Source organism: Vanessa cardui, chromosome 27 (assembly GCF_905220365.1).
Source record: "Vanessa cardui chromosome 27, ilVanCard2.1, whole genome shotgun sequence".
Taxonomy (NCBI): Eukaryota; Metazoa; Arthropoda; class Insecta; order Lepidoptera; family Nymphalidae; genus Vanessa; species Vanessa cardui.
In genome coordinates, this window is record NC_061149.1 from 516 (window position 1) to 21,165 (window position 20,650).

The window sequence follows — 20,650 nt, forward strand, 5'->3', positions numbered from 1 at the left end:
GGGGCCAAGCGCCGGAAATGCTCTTCGAACTTCCACCTGCCATCGAGGACGAGTCCCAAGTACTTCATCGTCGACCCGATGGGGATGGAAGTTCCGCCGACTGTCAACACCATGCCCGGAGGTGGCGCGTTCCGAGGACCATGAAAAGCAAGGGCCTCGGACTTGTGCAAGGCCACCTCGAGGCCCAGAGCACGGATGCGATGAAACCACGTGCGCGGACGCCAGCTGTGGCGAGATAAGCTGCCTCCCGGTGGGTACTGCCGCGGGCCGACACGAGGGTGTCGTCAGCGTAGCATGTGACGCTGACCCCCCGCAGGGTGGCCCCGCGCAGCACCCAGTCGTACCCGATGTTCCACAGGAGAGGACCCAGTACAGAGCCCTGTGGAACACCGCACGACATCTGTCTCCTCTTGATACCGTCTCCAGTCGGGTATACCACGGCACGTCCTGTGAGGTAATCGCCAATTAGACGCCGCAGGTACCACGGTACGGACTTCCCAGGGCAGGGAGTTGAAGGCGTTGGATATGTCCAACGAGACAGCCAACAAAACCCCACCCCCGGCTCGCCTCCTCCTCTGCGAGGTCCCTCACCTTGGCGATCGCGTCCAGCGTCGAGCGGCCAGGGCGGAAGCCATACTGCCGCTCGCTAAGGCCCGGCTCCATGCTGTCGACTAGGCGGACGGCCGAGCACACGCTCGAAGAGCTTGCTCACCTCGTCGAGCAGCACGATTGGGCGGTAGGCCGACGGCTGATCGGGCGCTCGAACCCTCCTTACGAATGAGTACGAGCTTTCCCGTTTTCCACCGATCGGGGAACCTGCCTTGAGCCAGGCACGCGGTGAATAAACCGCCGGACGCTGTCACCCATTTCGCCCAGTGCGATCGCCAGTGCGCGTCCCGGTATCCCATCGGGCCCCTGGGGCTGTCTTCTTCGAGCGGGAGCTTGAGCACTGCCGAGGACTAATTCCGACTCGGTGACTGGAGGCGCCAGGTGGTCGGGCGCCGATGTTGTCACGGCTTCCGGGTGCCATCGGTGGTGGGACAAAATCCCCGCGTTCCGGGAAGAGCGCGCCCACAACTCTCTCCAGTAAATGTGGCTGGAGAGTGCTGGTGAGTGGGGGGGGTCCAGGGTCGGAGTTTTTGTCTCACGACCCGGTACGGTCTCCCCCATGGGTCGCTCTCCAGCGTCGCGAGCCATTCTAGCCACGCATCCTCTTTCCGCCTGGGCTATGGCCTTCTTGAGTTGATCGCAAGCGTCCCTGTAGGCGGTGTAAAAGGGTCGCCTCCAGGTCGCGGTCACGCACACGTCTTCTCCTGCTCCTGGCGTACTGGCGGCGAGCCGCAACACAGGCTCTCCGCAGCTGGCGGAGTTCCGGCCGCCACCAATACACGCGGCGACGTGGAGCCTGAGGCTTGGACTCTCGGCATCGCCACATCGCAAATGCGAAACAGGGCTGCGCCGAGTTGGTCAGCCTCTCGGTCGACCTGCGCCACCGGCTCGGTGCCGGGCGCACCAGGCCTCCACGATTGCCGCCTCTTTTGCCAACTGGCTATCGAGGCGGCCCAGGCTCCACCGCGGGACCTTCTGTCCGCTCAACAGCGGGCCGGACGACTGGAACCGCGGAGACATCGAATCGGATGTATCGATGATCCCGATAGAGTCTCCACGGCCGTCTCCACACCCTCCACTCTTGAACACGGCGGGCTAGGGCGATGGACGCGAACGTAACGTCCACGATCGACTCGCCCTGCTGCCGCACGCACGTGCTCTCCGACCCACTGTTGATCACCGCGAGACCCGACCGCGAGACCGCCCAATCTTCCCAGCGCCTCGCCTCTGGCGTCTGTCGCAGGGGAACCCCAAGCCGTAGATTTGGCGTTGAAGTCCCCCGCAACTAGCACCGAGTTAGGCGATGCTTGCCCAATCAGAGCCCCGACCTCGACGAGCAGCTGTTCAAACTCTGCGAGACCTCCGATTGGGCGAGGCGTAGACGCCCACGGTCACCACACTCCCCGATCACCCGCGACCACGAACCCTCTGCCCCTGGCTACCCCTTCGATAGCAGGGGAACCAGCGACGGCAGGGGCGACGATTAGCCACCAACTCCTTCGTGGGTCGGAGACCCAGTCGTCCCGTAGATGAACGACGTAGGGCTCCGATACCACCGAGCAACGTCGATTTGCCACTCTGCCATGCTTTGGACTAGGAGGTCCTGAGCTCTGGCAGAGTGGTTTAAATTGGCCTGAAGACAACGCAGAGCCATTAGTGCGATGTCTCCATTGGCTCCTCCACGGTCCGTTGGGACGCGGTGACGGGCCTCTTCGCCACCGTTCCTCTGGCTTTACCTCGCGCAGGGCGGGTTCTGTTCGTAGGACACGCCCTGCTGCCGATGGCATGCGCCGCCGGTTTGCCAGCCGCTGAGCATATGGCGCAGCTTGCTTCTGCGGCTGTACAATCTCGGGCCTTGTGGTCAGCCCGACCGCAGCGGAAGCACAGACGGCTGCGGTCGACGTCCCTGTCGCACTTGGCCCCCATGTGGCCCTCCCTCGAGGCATTTGTAGCAGCGGAGCGGCCTCGGCTCGAGCAAACAGTACCCGCGCCGAGATCCACCCCACTTTAACCCTGCCAGATGCCAATATCTTTTTGGCCGCTGCGACTGGGCAGCTGAGCCACAGCGACCTGCAGCCGTTGAAGCCCCGAACGACCACGCCTGGCCTAATCGCTCCATCAGGGCAACCTCCTTCTGCGGCGACCGCCGCCACTACTTCCTCCGCCGAGACCGCATCGTCCAGATCCATGACGCGTATCTCGACACATTTGGTAGGCCGATTGATCTGGACTTCGTTCTGATCGAGGACCTCCCGGAGCTTGGCCGCTAGAGCGTCCGCCGCCTTCTCCGGTTCGTTCGTGCCCGGCGGCACTTCGAGCATCCTCGCCCCCGTGGCTGTTGTCCTGAAGCGCACGGAGGTGAGGCCGACCTCGCCGAGTTTGACACGGCTTTTGGCCTCAGCGAGAACGCTCTCGTACCTGACCCCTTTCTCCTCAGCACCGGGTTTCAGTGTGATCGTAATGACCGCGGTGCGAGGAGGGCGAAGCTTCCTTTGCCTAGGGGGCTTTCTTCTTTCCCTTTGTATCTTTCGCCGGGTTTTTGGGCGGCTTGTTCGGTTGTTTGCGAACAACGGCCGCCCATGACATTCCGGAACTGACCGGCTTCGACGGCGCTGGAGGGACAGTTGTGTTACCCGCAGCTGCTGCTGCTTCTTGAGCAGCCATACTGGGCTTTGTCCTCTTCTTTTTCCCCTTCTTTTTTGTTGGACTTTTGGTTGAGCCGTTTTAGAGCTCCCAACTCTCCTCCGTGTCCACAGCAGCGGGCGACTGCCGTTGGAGGTCGTCACCCGTGCATGCTGTAACCGCAGTCTGCGTCGTCTTTCGGTCTGCGGCCAGCGGAGGTCGCAGCCGGGGCTCCGGGAGGAGGCGCCGCTCGATGCCCTCCATCCGGGCATTCAGCATGTTGCCGAACTGCTCCCGGCTGGAGCGCAGCGCCTCCTCCATTACGCGCTGGATTGGTTGCCTCGTCCATACTCGCAGGCTGTGTGCGCATCAGGGCCACTTCTCTTCTTAGCTCGGCCAACTGGCCCGAGAGCTGCGTGTTCGCAGCCTCCAGCCGCGCCACCTCTTCTGTCACGGTCAGGGCTCTCAGATCCGCAACTGCACCTTTAATGGTGTCAGCGGCAGTCTTCAGAGCCCTGACGAAGGTGCCCTTCAGGTTGCCCGATTTGTCGGCAACCTGAAGCACCACGTCAAGCGCTTCCTGGACCTTCGCGTCTAAGGCGGCTGACGTCTTCGGAATGTCGTTTTCGGTTATACCGATGGTCGGCGTGCGATTCCTCGAGCGAGCCGCCCTTTCCTCGATCGCCGCCTTGGCCGCTTCAGTGTATGCGGCCAGCGCATCCTCCGCTTCGTACCGCCGTTCTTTCTCCTTTTGGGAGCTGAGCTCATCTTGGGATTTGCCGAGCCCGACGTACATCCCGTGAGTAGGCGGTCTGCCACGCCCTCTCTTACTCGAGGGGCTTCAGCCACCTACTCACTGACGACTCCGAGAGTTCTGCGTCGCTAAAATGCGCGCTCGCATCGCTCTCGGAGCCCGAGAAGCTGTCCGCCGTGCGGGGCCGCTTCTCCCCCTTCCTTCGCGTGTCTCGTCCGGTTTGCGTGGGAGACGGGCCTGACTCGGAGAGTCGTTCCAGTCTCACCACTGGGATTTTCTGTGCAGTTTCCCTGCGTCTGTATTTTGCGCGCCATCGGGGCTTGCACTTCCACCTCCTTTGTACAACTTAAACTACTATTTACACCTAAATCTACTCCCACACTCTCCATCTCTATATCCTTTATGCTCGCCAAATGGTCATCGTGAAAAAGATCTAGTGCATCTTTGTCCCCTCCAGATTTCGATGCGGGACGGTCCGACCCGTGAAGCGGGTCGGAGAGGGAGTGACACCCTCCTGGAGAATTATTATTGTTAGAAGCACTCATATTTTAAAAAATGTTGCCGGGGCTGCCGGCGAGACGCAGTCATGACCGGAATACCCTCCGGCCATGCATCCCATCGCGCTGCGTCGCCACTTAGGATTCGGGTACACAATAAAAGAAAACACTATACAAAAGACTATACACCTAAAATAAACTTATTATTACTACATACTTAAAATATATATACACTCCTTCGTTACCACGGGGCCGCGCACACAGTCCACTCTGAAAACAGAGAAAGACCGGGAGCGACCCGTGGTATGCCCTCCGCGTCAGTCTTAGCCGTGGCCGGCGAGCAAGCTCAAGCCGGCCCCGTTGCCCCAGGGTGCGCCCACGAGGAGGCGACTGACATGCACCCCAACCCCAACCCAACCCTTTTTTTTTTTTTTTTTTTTTTTTTTTTTTTTTTTGTTTTACGAGGAGGAAAGGCATTTACGCCTCCCGCCCGGCCGGGGGACCGGGACGGGTATGTGGGACTCGACCGGGCCATAAGGGCCCCGTGCCAGGGCAGAAGGCCTGTCCTACCCACTAAAACCTCCTCGGGTTTCCACCGTACCGCGTGATGGAGGGGCTACGGGAACGCTAGAGCATACTTCCGCGGCCCCCCCCCGCGGCGACCGCCGTGAGGCGGTCAAATCGTTGAATGCGCGCCCAAGGGCGCGCCTTCCTCCGTTGCCTCCGTCCAGTAAACGTGACGGACTCCCCCGAGTCCGCCACTGGAGGCTGGGCGCCAACAATGCTGACGCCCTGGTGGCGGCGGATAAGATGACAGGCTCCGCCGCCGACCATCGGTGTATCTCCACACCACACGGTGGAACCACCACGCATCAGATGGTGGACCACCACTCCTCCTTCGACGCTCATAAAGAGCCCTCCGTTCTATATACATATATATATATTGACATTTACACAACTATTTACAATATTTACATAAATACATATAATACATATTGTACATATAGTACACTCCTCCGCTATGCCAGCGGGGCCGCTCACATAGTCCACTCCGCTGCGCTCGGAGAAGTACTAGGAGCGACCTCGCGGCCTTCCTCCGCGTCAGTCTTAGCCGCGGCCGGCGAGCACACAAGCCGGCCCCGTTGCCCAGGGTGCGCCACGAGGAGGCGACTGACATGCACCCCAACCCAACCCTTTTTTTTTTTTTTGTTTTACGAGGAGGAAAGGCATTTACGCCTCCCGCCCGGCCGGGGGACCGGGACGGGTATGTGGGACTCGACCGGGGCCATAAGGGCCCCGTGCCAGGGCAGAAGGCCCTGTCCTACCCACTAAAACCTCCTCGGGTTTCCACCGTACCGCGTGATGGAGGGGCTACGGGAACGCTAAAGCATACTTCCGCGGCCCCCCCGCGGCGACCGCCGTGAGGCGGTCAAATCTTTGAATGCGCGCCCAAGGGCGCGCCTTCCTCCGTTGCCTCCGTCCAGTAAACGTGACGGACTCCCCCGAGTCCGCCACTGGAGGCTGAGCGCCAACAATGCTAACGCCCTGGTGGCGGCGGATAAGATGACAGGCTCCGCCGCCGACCACCGGTGTATCTCCACACCTATAAACGGTGGACCACCACGCATCAGATGGTGGACCACCACTCCTCCTTCAGTGCTCGTAACGAGCCCTCCGCTCTATATATAAATATTTACAATACTTACAAATAATACAATATTTACAAATAATACAATATTTACATGTATACATATATTACATATATATACTCCTCCGCTAATTGCCAGCGAGGCCGCTCACATAGTCCACTCCGCCACCAATCGGAGAAGAACTAGGAGCGACCCCGCGGCCTTCCTCCGCGTCAGTCTTAGCCGCGGCCGGCGAGCAAGCTCAAGCCGGCCCCGTTGCCCAGGGTGCGCCACGAGGAGGCGACTGACATGCACCCCACCCCAACCCAACCCAACCCAACCCAACCCAACCCAACCCAACCTAACCTAACCTAACCTAACCTAACCTAACCTAACCTAACCTAACCTTTTTTTTTTTTTTTTTTTTTTTTTTTATGGTTGGGAAATCCATCATGGAGACCCTCCGCTCTGGGGGAAGAGCGAAGGGTACTGTCAGACTCCTACTGACTAAAACCCAACCCGTGTCCTCCACGTGCCCATGAGTCGGAGGGGCGGGTATCGCCGAAGCATTCGTCGCACCCCTCCGACGGGCGTTGGCGCGCCTGATGTAAAGAGTCAGGCGCGCCCCGTCAGTCACTGCGGCTGTCCACCCGGCCGCAGGACTCCACTACGAGGCGCGCGTGCGGAACACGACGCCGCCGCCTCGAGGCCTGTTGCTGGTCGGACGGCGAGACGCCCCGAGTCTGCCGTCCGCAGGCCACGCCCTAGGGTGGTCGTAAGTCGGCGACCACCCTGCGACGCCCAGTTCGTCTGCTGCGGGAGGGGAGAGAGGAGGCAGCCTCTCTCTCCCTTTCCGCCGCCTCCTTCGCGAGCATGACTTCCTCGCAGAAGGTGGCGACGGCGCTCCACCCTGCCTCGCTCCGCACCATCGCAGAGACGACGGCCGGAAGCGAGAGGTTCCCCGCAGCGACACCCGACGGCCGCGACGAGGTCACGGCGCTGCTCAGCCCATGCTGGGCACTCCGCCAACGTGTGCAACGCCGTATCGTCGCGACCATCGCCACAATGGTGGCACTGGGACGTCGGCTCCCGACCTATGCGACACAGGTGCCTACCGAAGCACCCGTGTCCAGTAAGCACCTGCGTCAGCCGGAAGCTGAGGGCGCCGTGGCTCCTGGTGAGCCACTCCTTCAAAACGGGCCTCACCGCCGCAATAGCGACGGCTTGCCCTGCCGTGGGTCGCGCCAAGCGCGTCTCCCACTCCGCCACTGAGACCTGGCGGAGCTCTGCCCTGCGTGCCTCGATCTGTCGAGGCACCAGGTGCTCACCCCGCTCGACCGCCTCCGCACGCCACCAATAGAGCGACGCGAGGAGCTTAGCCTCGAGGTCCCAGGGCGGCGATCCGGCTAGGAGGCTCGCTGCCTCGAAGGAGATCGTACGGTATCCCCTTATCATCCTGACGGCCATCGCGCGCTGTGGCCTTCTCAGCGCGGCGACGTTGCGGGCCGTCAGGGCATCCGCCCACACTGGCGCGGCGTATAACGCCATCGACCGTACGACCCCCATGTAGAGCCTCCTGCATGAGGAGTTGGGTCCCCCCAGATTGGGCAGCAAGCGCGAGAGCGCTGAAGCGGCGCCCAACAACCGGGGGGCGAGCCGTGTAAAGTGCGGCTCGAAGTTCCACCTACTGTCGAGGACGAGTCCTAGGTATTTCATCGTCGACTCGACAGCGATGGATACCCCTCCTACGATGATGCTGGACCCGGGAGGCGGCTTCATCCTCGGCCCGCGAAAACACAAGGCCTCCGACTTGTGCAATGCCACCTCCAAGCCCAGCCGCCGGATCCTTCCCACGGCATGCGCGACACCAGCCGTCGCGCGTATGGCCGCCTGCCGGTACGTCTTTCCACGTGCTGTAACCAGCGTGTCGTCGGCGTAACAAATGACGCCGACGCCGTGGATGAACGCACCGCGCAGGGCCCAGTCGTACCCCACGTTCCACAGGAGTGGACCCAAAACGGAACCCTGTGGAACGCCGCACGACGTCTCTCGACGACCCCACCTCTCGCGACCCGGGTACACGACCGCTCGGTCCGACAGGTACGCCGCGACCACGCGTTGGAGGTAGCGCGGCACTCCGTGGTATCGGAGTGCTTCACGGATGGTACTCCAGGGCAAGGTGTTGAAAGCGTTGGCGATGTCGAGCGACACCGCCAAGACCACCTCACCCCGGGCGACTGCCTCCTCCGCGAGGGCCTTCACGCGCATGATCGCGTCGACCGTCGAACGTCCCTGGCGGAAGCCGAATTGGTTCTCCGCCAAATCCGGCCCCACCCTGATCATGTGCTGAACGAGGCGACTGGCGATGACACGCTCGAAGATCTTACACACCTCGTCCAGCAACACGATCGGTCGGTACGCAGATGGCGAGTCTGCGGGTCGTCCCTCCTTCTTGAGCAAGACCAGCTTCCCGGTCTTCCACCGGCTTGGAAACTGGCCTCGCTCCAAGCATGCGCTCAGCAGCCCTGAGAGACGTGGCCCGAGTTCTCTCAGGGCGAGGACCCACGCACGGCCTGGAATGCCGTCGGGTCCAGGGGCGGTGTTCCTGATGCGAGCCACCGCCCCTCTGAGCTCTTCCCGGGTGACTACGGGCACGTCGTCTTCACCCTCTTCCGCGTCACTGTGAGGCGGAACCATAGCCGGTGGTGTGTGCTCCGGTCTAGATGGAAACAGAGCACCCACCACCTCCTCCAGCAGCTGCGGCTGGAGACTCCGGGACAGCGGGGGAGCCGACTGGCGCAACTTGCCCCTCACCATCAGGTAAGGGCGTCCCCACGGATCTAGGTCCAGAGTCTCCACCAGCTCGTCGTTCGCTTGGGCCTTGGCTCGTACGATGGCCAACTGGAGTGCGCTCTTCGCCTCCCTGTAGCGAGCGTACAGTTCCGCCTCTTCCTCATCCTGGGCTTCTTCGGCCGCCGCTGTAAAGGGGCGGCGGCCTCTCCTCCGTCGTCGGCACCTCGCGTACTGGCGTCGCACCTGCGTACATGCGTTGCGCAACTGCGCAATCGACTGCGCCCACCAGTACACTTGGCGCCTGGCTGGCAACGGCCGGACTCGGGGCATGCCAGCGTCGCATATGTCCGACATGCTCTCCCGGAACCACTCCGCCTCGTCGTCGATGTCGGCAGGCCTGTCTGGCGAATCCAGCCAGGCCTTGACGATCGAGGCCTCCAGGAGAGCCTCCCTGTCCAGCCGCTTCAGCGCCCATCGTGGACCGTCTCCGTGCCGATCTGCCGCTTGGATCGGCCGAATCGAAGTTCGGGCAGAGACGCTAAACCGAATGTACCGATGGTCGGATAGCGTCTCGACGTCCTCGACTACGTGCCAGTCGAGGACGTTGCGCGCGAGAGCGGGGCTAGCGAACGTGAGGTCCACTATAGACCCACCCCGCTGCCGCACGCACGTCTGCACCGAACCCCGACTCAGGAGAAGCAGGCCCAGCTCGACCGCCCACTCCTCCACTAGCTCACCCCGCGCGTCCGTAGACGGGGAACCCCAAGCCGTAGACTTGGCGTTGAAGTCCCCCAGGACGATCACGGGGCGAGGACAGCCACGACGGACAACCGTGGCCAACTCCAGGGTGACACTCTCCAGATCGGCGAGAGAAAGGCTGGGGGCGAAATATACCCCCACGACCATGATGTCACCCCAGACTGCCGCGACATAGCCCCGCCCTCGAGTTATGGCCTCGAAGGGAAGCGTGTCAGCGGCGGACCTCCTGATCAACGCCACCGAGCGGTTATCGTCGCACACCCAGTCATCCCTGGGCGGCACGAAGTACGGCTCGGCGACGGCGGTCAAATCGATCGACCACTGCGCCATGCTCTGGAGCAAGAGATCCTGAGCCCTGGCGCAGTGGTTGATATTGGCTTGGAGGAGACGACGTAGAGCCATTACTGCGTGTCCATGGCCGTCGCCTCCTCCCCAGTCCTCGGCTGTTCTTGTGCCGCAGCCGGTGGTCGAACCGGCTGCGAGGAGCTGGTTGCCTTCTTCTTTTTGGTGTTCTTCGGCGGATGAGCCGGCTGTGTCCTCGCCGTGGTTGTGGCGGTGGGTCTCGTGCAGGCCTTCGACCCGATCTTGTGGTCGGCTGGCTTTCCAGACGCCGCACATATAACGCAGTGCGGCGTCTTGGCTGAGCAGGTGCCAGCCGTGTGACCGGGCTGACCGCAGCGGTAGCAGAGTTGGCTGCGGTCTACCTCAGCGGTGCACCGTGCCCCCGCGTGTCCACCCTCCAGACACCGGTAGCACCGGAAAGGCCTCGGTGGTAATAGCGTGACCTGCGCCGAAACCCACCCCACTAGGAGTCTGCTGTCCCTTAGCTTCTTGGCCGCCGCTAAGGGACAGCTCACATGGGTGGTCCCTAGACCAGAGACCCCCCGACGTATCGTGCCCGCCTTGACCTGATCAGGCGGGCATCCTCCGGTCTTGGAGACGGCGGCGACGACCTCCTCTATCGTCGCAGAGTCATCCAGGCCCGAAATGCGCAAAACCGCGCATTTGGTGGGCCTGGACACTCGGACGTCGTCCGACCCCAGTGACGCCCTGAGCTTTTCCGCTAGGGCGTCAGCTTTGGGACCACTCGTGGCCCCCGAGACCTCCAGGAGTCGGCCTCCGGTGGCAGTCGTTTTGCACCGGAGACCCGTTATGCCGAGATCGCTCAGCGAGATCTCGGCTTTTGCCTTCGCCAAGATGTCGGCATAAGAGAGGCCCCGCTCCTCCGCCCCTGGCTGCAGGGTGAGAGCCACTGCAGTCGAGCGGGGAGTCCTGAGCCTCGCAGGCCGTCGCGTGGCCGCCGCGACTCCCTCCTCCTTCTTCTTGTGGGCCTCCTTTTTGGCCCGCTGGCGCGCCTCCTTCTTCTTCTTCTTGGCGTCGCCCGCAACCTTCCACTCCGCGTCGGGTGTTGACGGGGGGTTGCGCGACGCCGGTCTGTCTCGTCCATCGGGTTGGGTGACACGGGGCGCTGCGGCTTGGGGCGCTGCGGCGTGGGCCGCACTTGCCTTTTTGGCCGCCTTCGACTTCCCTTTTTTGGCAGCAGCCGCTTGTGCCGGTTGGGTGGCACGGGGCGCTGCGGCTTTGGCCGCATATGTCGGCGCCGGTGCGCTGCGCTGGTCTGCAGCTAGGGGGGGACGTAAAATCCTCCCCTCGAGCACCGAGAAACGAGCGTTAAAGCTCGCCATCTCCTGACGGATCAGGCGAACCAGCTCCGTCTCTTGCGGCGACTGCTGCTGTTGCTGCGGTTGCGGCGTGGCGTCAGGTGTGGCGCTCAGAAGGCCCACCTCCCGCCTGAGGTGTTCCCGGCGGAAGTTGGCCATCTCGGCCTTGAGCTCGAGGTGCTCTTTCCTGAGCGCCTCGACCTGTGCTGCGAGCCTGGTGTTCTGGGCCCGCAGCAGCGCCGTCTCTTCAGTATCGGTGCGGGTGAGCAGCACCTGGGCGCACTCCAGTATCGAGGCCGTAGCCTCTTTCAGTGCCTTCTGGCTACAGCCGCTAAGGCCCTTGGAGACCTTGCCCACCCTTTTAATCGCCGCAACCGCGTCCGTCATCCTCCGGTTGAGGTCGGAGGCAGGTAGCTCCTCTGCCTCGACCTCTAAGGCAGCAGAGTCTGACGACTCCGACCGAGGAGTGGCTCTCCCTTCCACCACCCTCTTGGTCAGAGCCGCGATCTGCCGCTCGTCTTCCATTTGTTTTACGGCGGCTGCTGCAGCCTTCGTCGCAGCCGCGGCCTCGCGTCTTGATAGACCGATACCGGCATATTTGCCGGTAGTAGTCGGTCTACCTTTCCTAGTCGGTGTGTCGCTGCGAGCAGAGTCCGACCCAGAATCCGGGACCTCTCTCGCGCGTTTCCGTGAGCGCTTCGACACCGCGCTCGCCATACTCATCCGACTGGATGCGCTGTCGGCGTCCGACAGCTCACCCAGTCGCTCCAATCTAACCACAGGTACCCTCGTCGTTTGCAAATCATAGTCAGTTGTGGTCGCGGTAAGGTCGTTTGAAGGAATCCATCTGGCATCTTTGTCCCCTCCAGATTCGATGGGACGGTCCGATCCGTGAGGCGGATCGGAGAGGGACTGAAACCCCCCTGGAGATATATTTTTGTCGGATGCACTCATTTTGGGTTGTTTGCCGGGGCTGCCGGCGAAGAAGAATAAAAGAAGAAAGAATAAACGAAGAAGGAAAAAGAAATGCAGTCGGGACCGAACTACCCTCCGGCCATGCATCCCATCGCGCTGCGTAGCCACTTGGGATTTGGGGTTATTTTTTATCGAGGTTGTCTTCCTCAAACAAAAGCAAAATTTACAAAAAATTTACATAACCTACATTAAAATAAAATAAAACAAAATATTTATAGCCTACCTAATAAAACTAATTAATATATATTTACAGAAATATTTACACTCCTTCTCTGCCACGGGGCCGCGCACACAGTCCACTCTGAAAACAGAGAAAGACCGGGAGCGACCCGTGGCATGCCCTCCGCGTCAGTCTTAGCCGTGGCCGGCGAGCAAGCTCAAGCCGGCCCCGTTGCCCAGGGTGCGCCACGAGGAGGCGACTGACATGCACCCCAACCTTTTTTTTTTTTTTTTTTTTTTGTTTTACGAGGAGGAAAGGCATTTACGCCTCCCGCCCGGCCGGGGGACCGGGACGGGTATGTGGGACTCGACCGGGGCCATAAGGGCCCCGTGCCAGGGCAGAAGGCCCTGTCCTACCCACTAAAACCTCCTCGGGTTTCCACCGTACCGCGTGATGGAGGGGCTACGGGAACGCTAGAGCATACTTCCGCGGCCCCCCCGCGGCGACCGCCGTGAGGCGGTCAAATCGTTGAATGCGCGCCCAAGGGCGCGCCTTCCTCCGTTGCCTCCGTCCAGTAAACGTGACGGACTCCCCCGAGTCCGCCACTGGAGGCTGGGCGCCAACAATGCTGACGCCCTGGTGGCGGCGGATAAGATGACAGGCTCCGCCGCCGACCATCGGTGTATCTCCACACCACACGGTGGACCACCACGCATCAGATGGTGGACCACCACTCCTCCTTCGACGCTCGTAACGAGCCCTCCGCTCTATATATAAATATTTACAATACTTACAAATAATACAATATTTACAAATAATACAATATTTACATGTGTACATATATTACATATATATACTCCTCCGCTAATTGCCAGCGAGGCCGCTCACACAGTCCACTCCGCCACCGATCGGAGAAGTACTAGGAGCGACCCCGCGGCCTTCCTCCGCGTCAGTCTTAGCCGCGGCCGGCGAGCAAGCTCAAGCCGGCCCCGTTGCCCAGGGTGCGCCACGAGGAGGCGACTGACATGCACCCCAACCTAACCTAACCTAACCTAACCTAACCTAACCTAACCTAACCTAACCTTTTTTTTTTTTTTTTTGTTTTACGAGGAGGAAAGGCATTTACGCCTCCCGCCCGGCCGGGGGACCGGGACGGGTATGTGGGACTCGACCGGGGCCATAAGGGCCCCGTGCCAGGGCAGAAGGCCCTGTCCTACCCACTAAAACCTCCTCGGGTTTCCACCGTACCGCGTGATGGAGGGGCTACGGGAACGCTAAAGCATACTTCCGCGGCCCCCCCGCGGCGACCGCCGTGAGGCGGTCAAATCTTTGAATGCGCGCCCAAGGGCGCGCCTTCCTCCGTTGCCTCCGTCCAGTAAACGTGACGGACTCCCCCGAGTCCGCCACTGGAGGCTGGGCGCCAACAATGCTGACGCCCTGGTGGCGGCGGATAAGATGAAAGGCTCCGCCGCCGACCACCGGTGTATCTCCACACCTAAAAACGGTGGACCACCACGCATCAGATGGTGGACCACCACTCCTCCTTCAGTGCTCGTAACGAGCCCTCCGCTCTATATATAAATATTTACAATACTTACAAATAATACAATATTTACAAATAATACAATATTTACATGTATACATATATTACATATATATACTCCTCCGCTAATTGCCAGCGAGGCCGCTCACATAGTCCACTCCGCTGTCCTCGGAGAAGTACTAGGAGCGACCCCGCGGCCTTCCTCCGCGTCAGTCTTAGCCGCGGCCGGCGAGCAAGCTCAAGCCGGCCCCGTTGCCCAGGGTGCGCCACGAGGAGGCGACTGACATGCACCCCAACCTAACCTAACCTAACCTAACCTAACCTAACCTAACCTAACCTAACCTACCCTTTTTTTTTTTTTTTTTTTTGTTTTACGAGGAGGAAAGGCATTTACGCCTCCCGCCCGGCCGGGGGACCGGGACGGGTATGTGGGACTCGACCGGGGCCATAAGGGCCCCGTGCCAGGGCAGAAGGCCCTGTCCTACCCACTAAAACCTCCTCGGGTTTCCACCGTACCGCGTGATGGAGGGGCTACGGGAACGCTAGAGCATACTTCCGCGGCCCCCCCGCGGCGACCGCCGTGAGGCGGTCAAATCGTTGAATGCGCGCCCAAGGGCGCGCCTTCCTCCGTTGCCTCCGTCCAGTAAACGTGACGGACTCCCCCGAGTCCGCCACTGGAGGCTGGGCGCCAACAATGCTGACGCCCTGGTGGCGGCGGATAAGATGACAGGCTCCGCCGCCGACCATCGGTGTATCTCCACACCACACGGTGGACCACCACGCATCAGATGGTGGACCACCACTCCTCCTTCGACGCTCATAAAGAGCCCTCCGTTCTATATACATATATATATATTGACATTTACACAACTATTTACAATATTTACATAAATACATATAATACATATTGTACATATAGTACACACCTCCGCTATGCCAGCGGGGCCGCTCACATAGTCCACTCCGCTGCGCTCGGAGAAGTACTAGGAGCGACCTCGCGGCCTTCCTCCGCGTCAGTCTTAGCCGCGGCCGGCGAGCACACAAGCCGGCCCCGTTGCCCAGGGTGCGCCACGAGGAGGCGACTGACATGCACCCCAACCTAACCTAACCTTTTTTTTTTTTTTTTTTTTTTTTTATGGTTGGGAAATCCATCATGGAGACCCTCCGCTCAGGGGGAAGAGCGAAGGGTACTGTCAGACTCCTACTGACTAAAACCCAACCCGTGTCCTCCAATTGCCCATGTGTCGGAAGGGCGGGTATCGCCGAAGCATTCGTCGCACCCCTCCGACGGGCGTTGGCGCGCCTGATGTAAAGAGTCAGGCGCGCCCCGTCAATCACTGTGGCTGTCCACCCGGCCGCAGGACTCCACTACGAGGCGCGCGTGCGGAACACGACGCCGCCGCCTCGAGGCCTGTTGCTGGTCGGACGGCGAGACGCCCCGAGTCTGCCGTCCGCAGGCCACGCCCTAGGGTGGTCGTAAGTCGGCGACCACCCTGCGACGCCCAGTTCGTCTGCTGCGGGAGGGGAGAGAGGAGGCAGCCTCTCTCTCCCTTTCCGCCGCCTCCTTCGCGAGCATCACTTCCTCGCAGAAGGTGGCGACGGCGCTCCACCCTGCCTCGCTCCGTACCATCGCGGAGACGACGGCCGGAAGCGAGAGGTTTCCCGCAGCGACACCTACGGCCGCGACGAGGTCACGGCGCTGCTCAGCCCATGCTGGGCACTCCGCCAACGTGTGCAACGCCGTATCGTCGCGACCATCGCCACAATGGTGGCACTGGGACGTCGGCTCCCGACCTATGCGACACAGGTACCTACCGAAGCACCCGTGTCCAGTAAGCACCTGCGTCAGCCGGAAGCTGAGGGCGCCGTGGCTCCTAGTGAGCCACTCCTTCAAAACGGGCCTCACCGCCGCAATAGCGACGGCTTGCCCTGCCGTGGGTCGCGCCAAGCGCGTCTCCCACTCCGCCACTGAGACCTGGCGGAGCTCTGCCCTGCGTGCCTCGATCTGTCGAGGCACCAGGCGCTCACCCCGCTCGACCGCCTCCGCGCGCCACCAATAGAGCGACGCGAGGAGCTTAGCCTCGAGGTCCCAGGGCGGCGATCCGGCTAGGAGGCTCGCTGCCTTGAAGGAGATCGTACGGTATCCCCTTATCATCCTGACGGCCATCGCGCGCTGTGGCCTTCTCAGCGCGGCGACGTTGCGGGCCGTCAGGGCATCCGCCCACACTGGCGCGGCGTATAACGCCATCGACCGTACGACCCCCATGTAGAGCCTCCTGCATGAGGAATTGGGTCCCCCCAGATTGGGCAGCAAGCGCGAGAGCGCTGAAGCGGCGCCCAACAACCGGGGGGCGAGCCGTGTAAAGTGCGGCTCGAAGTTCCACCTACTGTCGAGGACGAGTCCTAGGTACTTCATCGTCGACTCGACAGCGATGGACACCCCTCCTACCATGATGCTGGACCCGGGAGGCGGCTTCGTCCTCGGCCCGTGAAAACACAGGGCTTCCGACTTGTGCAATGCCACCTCCAAGCCCAGCCGCCGGATCCTTCCCACGGCATGCGCGACACCAGCCGTCGCGCGTATGGCCGCCTGCCGGTACGTCTTACCACGCGCTGTAACCAGCGTGTCGTCGGCGTAACAAATGACGCCGACGCCGTGGATGAACGCACCGCGCAGGGCCCAGTCGTACCCCACGTTCCACAGGAGTGGACCCAAGACGGAACCCTGTGGAACGCCGCACGACGTCTCTCGACGACCCCACCTCTCGCGACCCGGGTACACGACCGCTCGGTCCGACAGGTACGCCGCGACCACGCGTTGGAGGTAGCGCGGCACTCCGTGATAACGGAGTGCTTCACGGATGGTACTCCAGGGCAAGGTGTTGAAAGCGTTGGCGATGTCGAGCGACACCGCCAAGACCACCTCACCCCGGGCGACTGCCTCCTCCGCGAGGGCCTTCACGCGCATGATCGCGTCGACCGTCGAACGCCCCTGGCGGAAGCCGAATTGGTTCTCCGCCAAATCCGGCCCCACCCTGGTCATGTGCTGAACGAGGCGACTGGCGATGACACGCTCGAAGATCTTACACACCTCGTCCAGCAACACTATCGGTCGGTACGCAGATGGCGAGTCTGCGGGTCGTCCCTCCTTCTTGAGCAAGACCAGCTTTCCAGTCTTCCACCGGCTTGGAAACTGGCCTCGCTCCAGGCATGCGCTCAGGAGCCCTGAGAGTCGTGGCCCTAGTTCTCTCAGGGCGAGGACCCACGCACGGCCTGGAATGCCGTCGGGTCCAGGGGCGGTGTTCCTGATACGAGCCACCGCCCCTCTGAGCTCTTCCCGGGTGACGGCGGGCACGTCGTCTTCACCCTCTTCCGCGTCACTGTGAGGCGGAACCATAGCCGGTGGTGTGTGCTCCGGTCTAGATGGAAACAGAGCACCCACCACCTCCTCCAGCAGCTGCGGCTGGAGACTCCGGGACAGTGGGGGAGCCGACTGGCGCAACTTGCCCCTCACCATCAGGTAAGGGCGTCCCCACGGATCTAGGTCCAGAGTCTCCACCAGCTCGTCGTTCGCTTGGGCCTTGGCTCGTACGATGGCCAACTGGAGTGCGCTCTTCGCCTCTCTGTAGCTAGCGTACAGTTCCGCCTCTTCACTCTCCTGCGCTTCTTCGGCCGCCGCTGTAAAGGGGCGGCGGCCTCTCCTCCGTCGTCGGCACCTCGCGTACTGGCGTCGCATCTGTGTACATGCGATGCGCAACTGCGCAATCGACTGCGCCCACCAGTACACTTGGCGCCTAGCTGACAACGGCCGGACTCGGGGCATGCCAGCGTCGCAGATGTGCGACATGCTCTCCCGGAACCACTCCGCCTCGTCGTCGATGTCGGCAGGCCTGTCCGGAGAATCCAGCCAGGCCTTGACGATCGAGGCCTCCAGGAGAGCCTCCCTGTCCAGCCGCTTCAGCGCCCATCGCGGACTGTCTCCGTGCCGACCTGCCGCTTGGATCGGCCGAATCGAAGTTCGGGCAGAGACGCTAAACCGAATGTACCTATGGTCGGATAGCGTCTCGACGTCCTCGACGACGTGCCAGTCGAGGACATTGCGCGCGAGAGCGGGGCTAGCGAACGTGAGGTCCACTATAGACCCACCCCGCTGCCGCACGCACGTCTGCACCGAACCCCGATTCAGGAGAAGCAGGCCCAGCTCGACCGCCCACTCCTCCACTAGCTCACCCCGCGCGTCCGTAGACGGGGAACCCCAAGCCGTAGACTTGGCGTTGAAGTCCCCCAGGACGATCACGGGGCGAGGACAGCCACGACGGACAACCGTGGCCAACTCCAGGGTGACACTCTCCAGATCGGCGAGAGAAAGGCTGGGGGCGAAATATACCCCCACGACCGTGATGTCACCCCAGACTGCCGCGACATAGCCCCGCCCTCGAGTAACAGTCTCGAAGGGAAGCGTGTCGGCGGCGGACCTCCGGATCAACGCCACCGAGCGGTTATCGTCGCACACCCAGTCATCCCTGGGCGGCACGAAGTACGGCTCGGCGACGGCGGTCAAATCGATCGACCACTGCGCCATGCTCTGGAGCAAGAGATCCTGAGCCCTGGCGCAGTGGTTGATATTGGCTTGGAGGAGACGACGTAGAGCCATTACTGCGTGTCCATGGCCGTCGCCTCCTCCCCAGTCCTCGGCTGTTCTTGTGCCGCAGCCGGTGGTCGAACCGGCTGCGAGGAGCTGGTTGCCTTCTTCTTTTTGATGTTCTTCGGCGGATGAGCCGGCTGTGTCCTCGCCGTGGTTGTGGCGGTGGGTCTCGTGCAGGCCTTTGACCCGATCTTGTGGTCGGCTGGCTTTCCAGACGCCGCACATGTAACGCAGTGCGGCGTCTTGGCTGAGCAGGTGCCAGCCTTGTGACCGGGCTGACCGCAGCGGTAGCATAACTGGCTGCGATCAACCTCAGCGGTGCACCGTGCCCCCGCGTGTCCACCCTCCAGACACCGGTAGCACCGGAAAGGCCTCGGTGGTAATAGCGTGACCTGCGCCGAAACCCACCCCACTAGGAGTCTGCTGTCCCTTAGCTTCTTGGCCGCCGCTAAGGGACAGCTCACATGGGTGGTCCCTAGACCAGAGACCCCCCGACGTATCGTGCCCGCCTTTACCTGATCAGGCGGGCATCCTCCGGTCTTGGAGACGGCGGCGACGACCTCCTCTATCGTCGCAGAGTCATCCAGGCCCGAAATACGCAAAACCGCACATTTGGTGGGCCTGGACACTCGGACGTCGTCCGACCCCAGTGACGCCCTGAGCTTTTCCGCTAGGGCGTCAGCTTTGGGACCACTCGTGGCCCCCGAGACCTCCAGGAGTCGGCCTCCGGTGGCAGTCGTTTTGCACCGGAGGCCCGTTATGCCGAGATCGCTCAGCGAGATCTCGGCTTTTGCCTTCGCCAAGATGTCGGCATAAGAGAGGCCCCGCTCCTCCGCCCCTGGCTGCAGGGTGAGAGCCACTGCAGTCGAGCGGGGAGTCCTGAGCCTTGCAGGCCGGCGCTTGGCCGCCGCGACTCTCTCCTCCTTCTTCTTCTGGGCCTCTTTATTGGCCCGCTGGCGCGCCTTCTTCTGTTTCTTGGCGTCGCCCGCAACCTTCCACTCCGCCTCGGGTGTTGAAGGAGGGTTGCGCGACGCCGGTCTGTCTCCTTGTTTCGTGTGGCTTCTTGTGGCTTGGGGTGCCACGGGTTGAGCCGCACTCGCCTTTTTGGCCACTTTCCCTTTTCCTTTCTTAGCAGCAGCAGTCGCTTGTGCCGGTTGGGTGGCACGGGGCGCTGCGGCTTTGGCCGCATATGTCGGCGCCGGTGCGCTGCGCTGGTCTGCAGCTAGGGGGGGACGTAAAATCCTCCCCTCGAGCACCGAGAAGCGGGCGTTGAAACTCGCCATCTCCTTACGGATCAGGCGAGCCAACTCCGTCTCCTGCGACGACTGCTGCTGTTGTGTCTGCTGCGGTTGCGGCGTGGCGTCAGGCGTGGCGCTCAGAAGGCCCACCTCCCGCCTGAGGTGTTCGCGGCGGAAGTTGGCCATCTCGGCCTTGAGCTCTAGGTGCTCTTTCCTGAGCGCCTCGACCTGTGCTGCGAGCCTGGTGTTCTGGGCCCGCAGCAGCGCCGTCTCCTCGGTATCGGTGCGGGTGAGCAGCACCTGGGCGCACTCCAGTATCGAGGCCGTAGCCTCTTTCAGTGCCTTCTGGCTGCAGCCGCTAAGGCCCTTGGAGACCTTGCCCACCCTTTTAATCGCCGCAACCGCGTCCGTCATCCTCCGGTTGAGGTCGGAGGCAGGTAGCTCCTCTGCCTCGACCTCTAAGGCAGCAGAGTCTGACGACTCCGACCGAGGAGTGGCTCTCCCTTCCACCACCCTCTTGGTCAGAGCCGCGATCTGCCGCTCGTCCTCCTCCAGTTTTTCGGCAGCTGCTGCAGCCTTCGTCGCAGCCGCGGCCTCGCGTCTTGATAGACCGATACCGGCATATTTGCCGGTAGTAGTCGGTCTACCTTTTCTTGTCGGTGTGTCGCTGCGAGCAGAGTCCGACCCAGAATCCGGGACCTCTCTCGCGCGTTTCCGTGAACGCTTCGACACCGCGCTCGCCATACTCATCCGACTGGATGCGCTG

At 61.8% G+C, this 20,650-nt stretch overlaps 2 protein-coding genes across 2 annotated transcripts; both read right to left on the minus strand.

Moving 5' to 3' along the window:
* Positions 1–771: 771 nt before the first annotated feature.
* Positions 772–3,273, minus strand: LOC124540908. The gene is made up of 5 exons (XM_047118684.1): positions 3,208–3,273; positions 2,021–3,134; positions 1,764–1,969; positions 1,514–1,704; positions 772–1,405 (listed from the first exon to the last, which is right to left on the minus strand). The coding sequence occupies exons 1-5, from the start codon at positions 3,271–3,273 to the stop codon at positions 772–774; spliced, it is 2,211 nt and encodes a 736-aa protein (XP_046974640.1).
* A 7,094-nt stretch (positions 3,274–10,367) lies between these two features.
* On the minus strand, positions 10,368–12,040 carry LOC124540909 (translation initiation factor IF-2-like). Its single transcript, XM_047118685.1, has 2 exons — positions 10,552–12,040; positions 10,368–10,447 (listed from the first exon to the last, which is right to left on the minus strand). The coding sequence occupies exons 1-2, from the start codon at positions 12,038–12,040 to the stop codon at positions 10,368–10,370; spliced, it is 1,569 nt and encodes a 522-aa protein (XP_046974641.1).
* Positions 12,041–20,650: the final 8,610 nt, after the last annotated feature.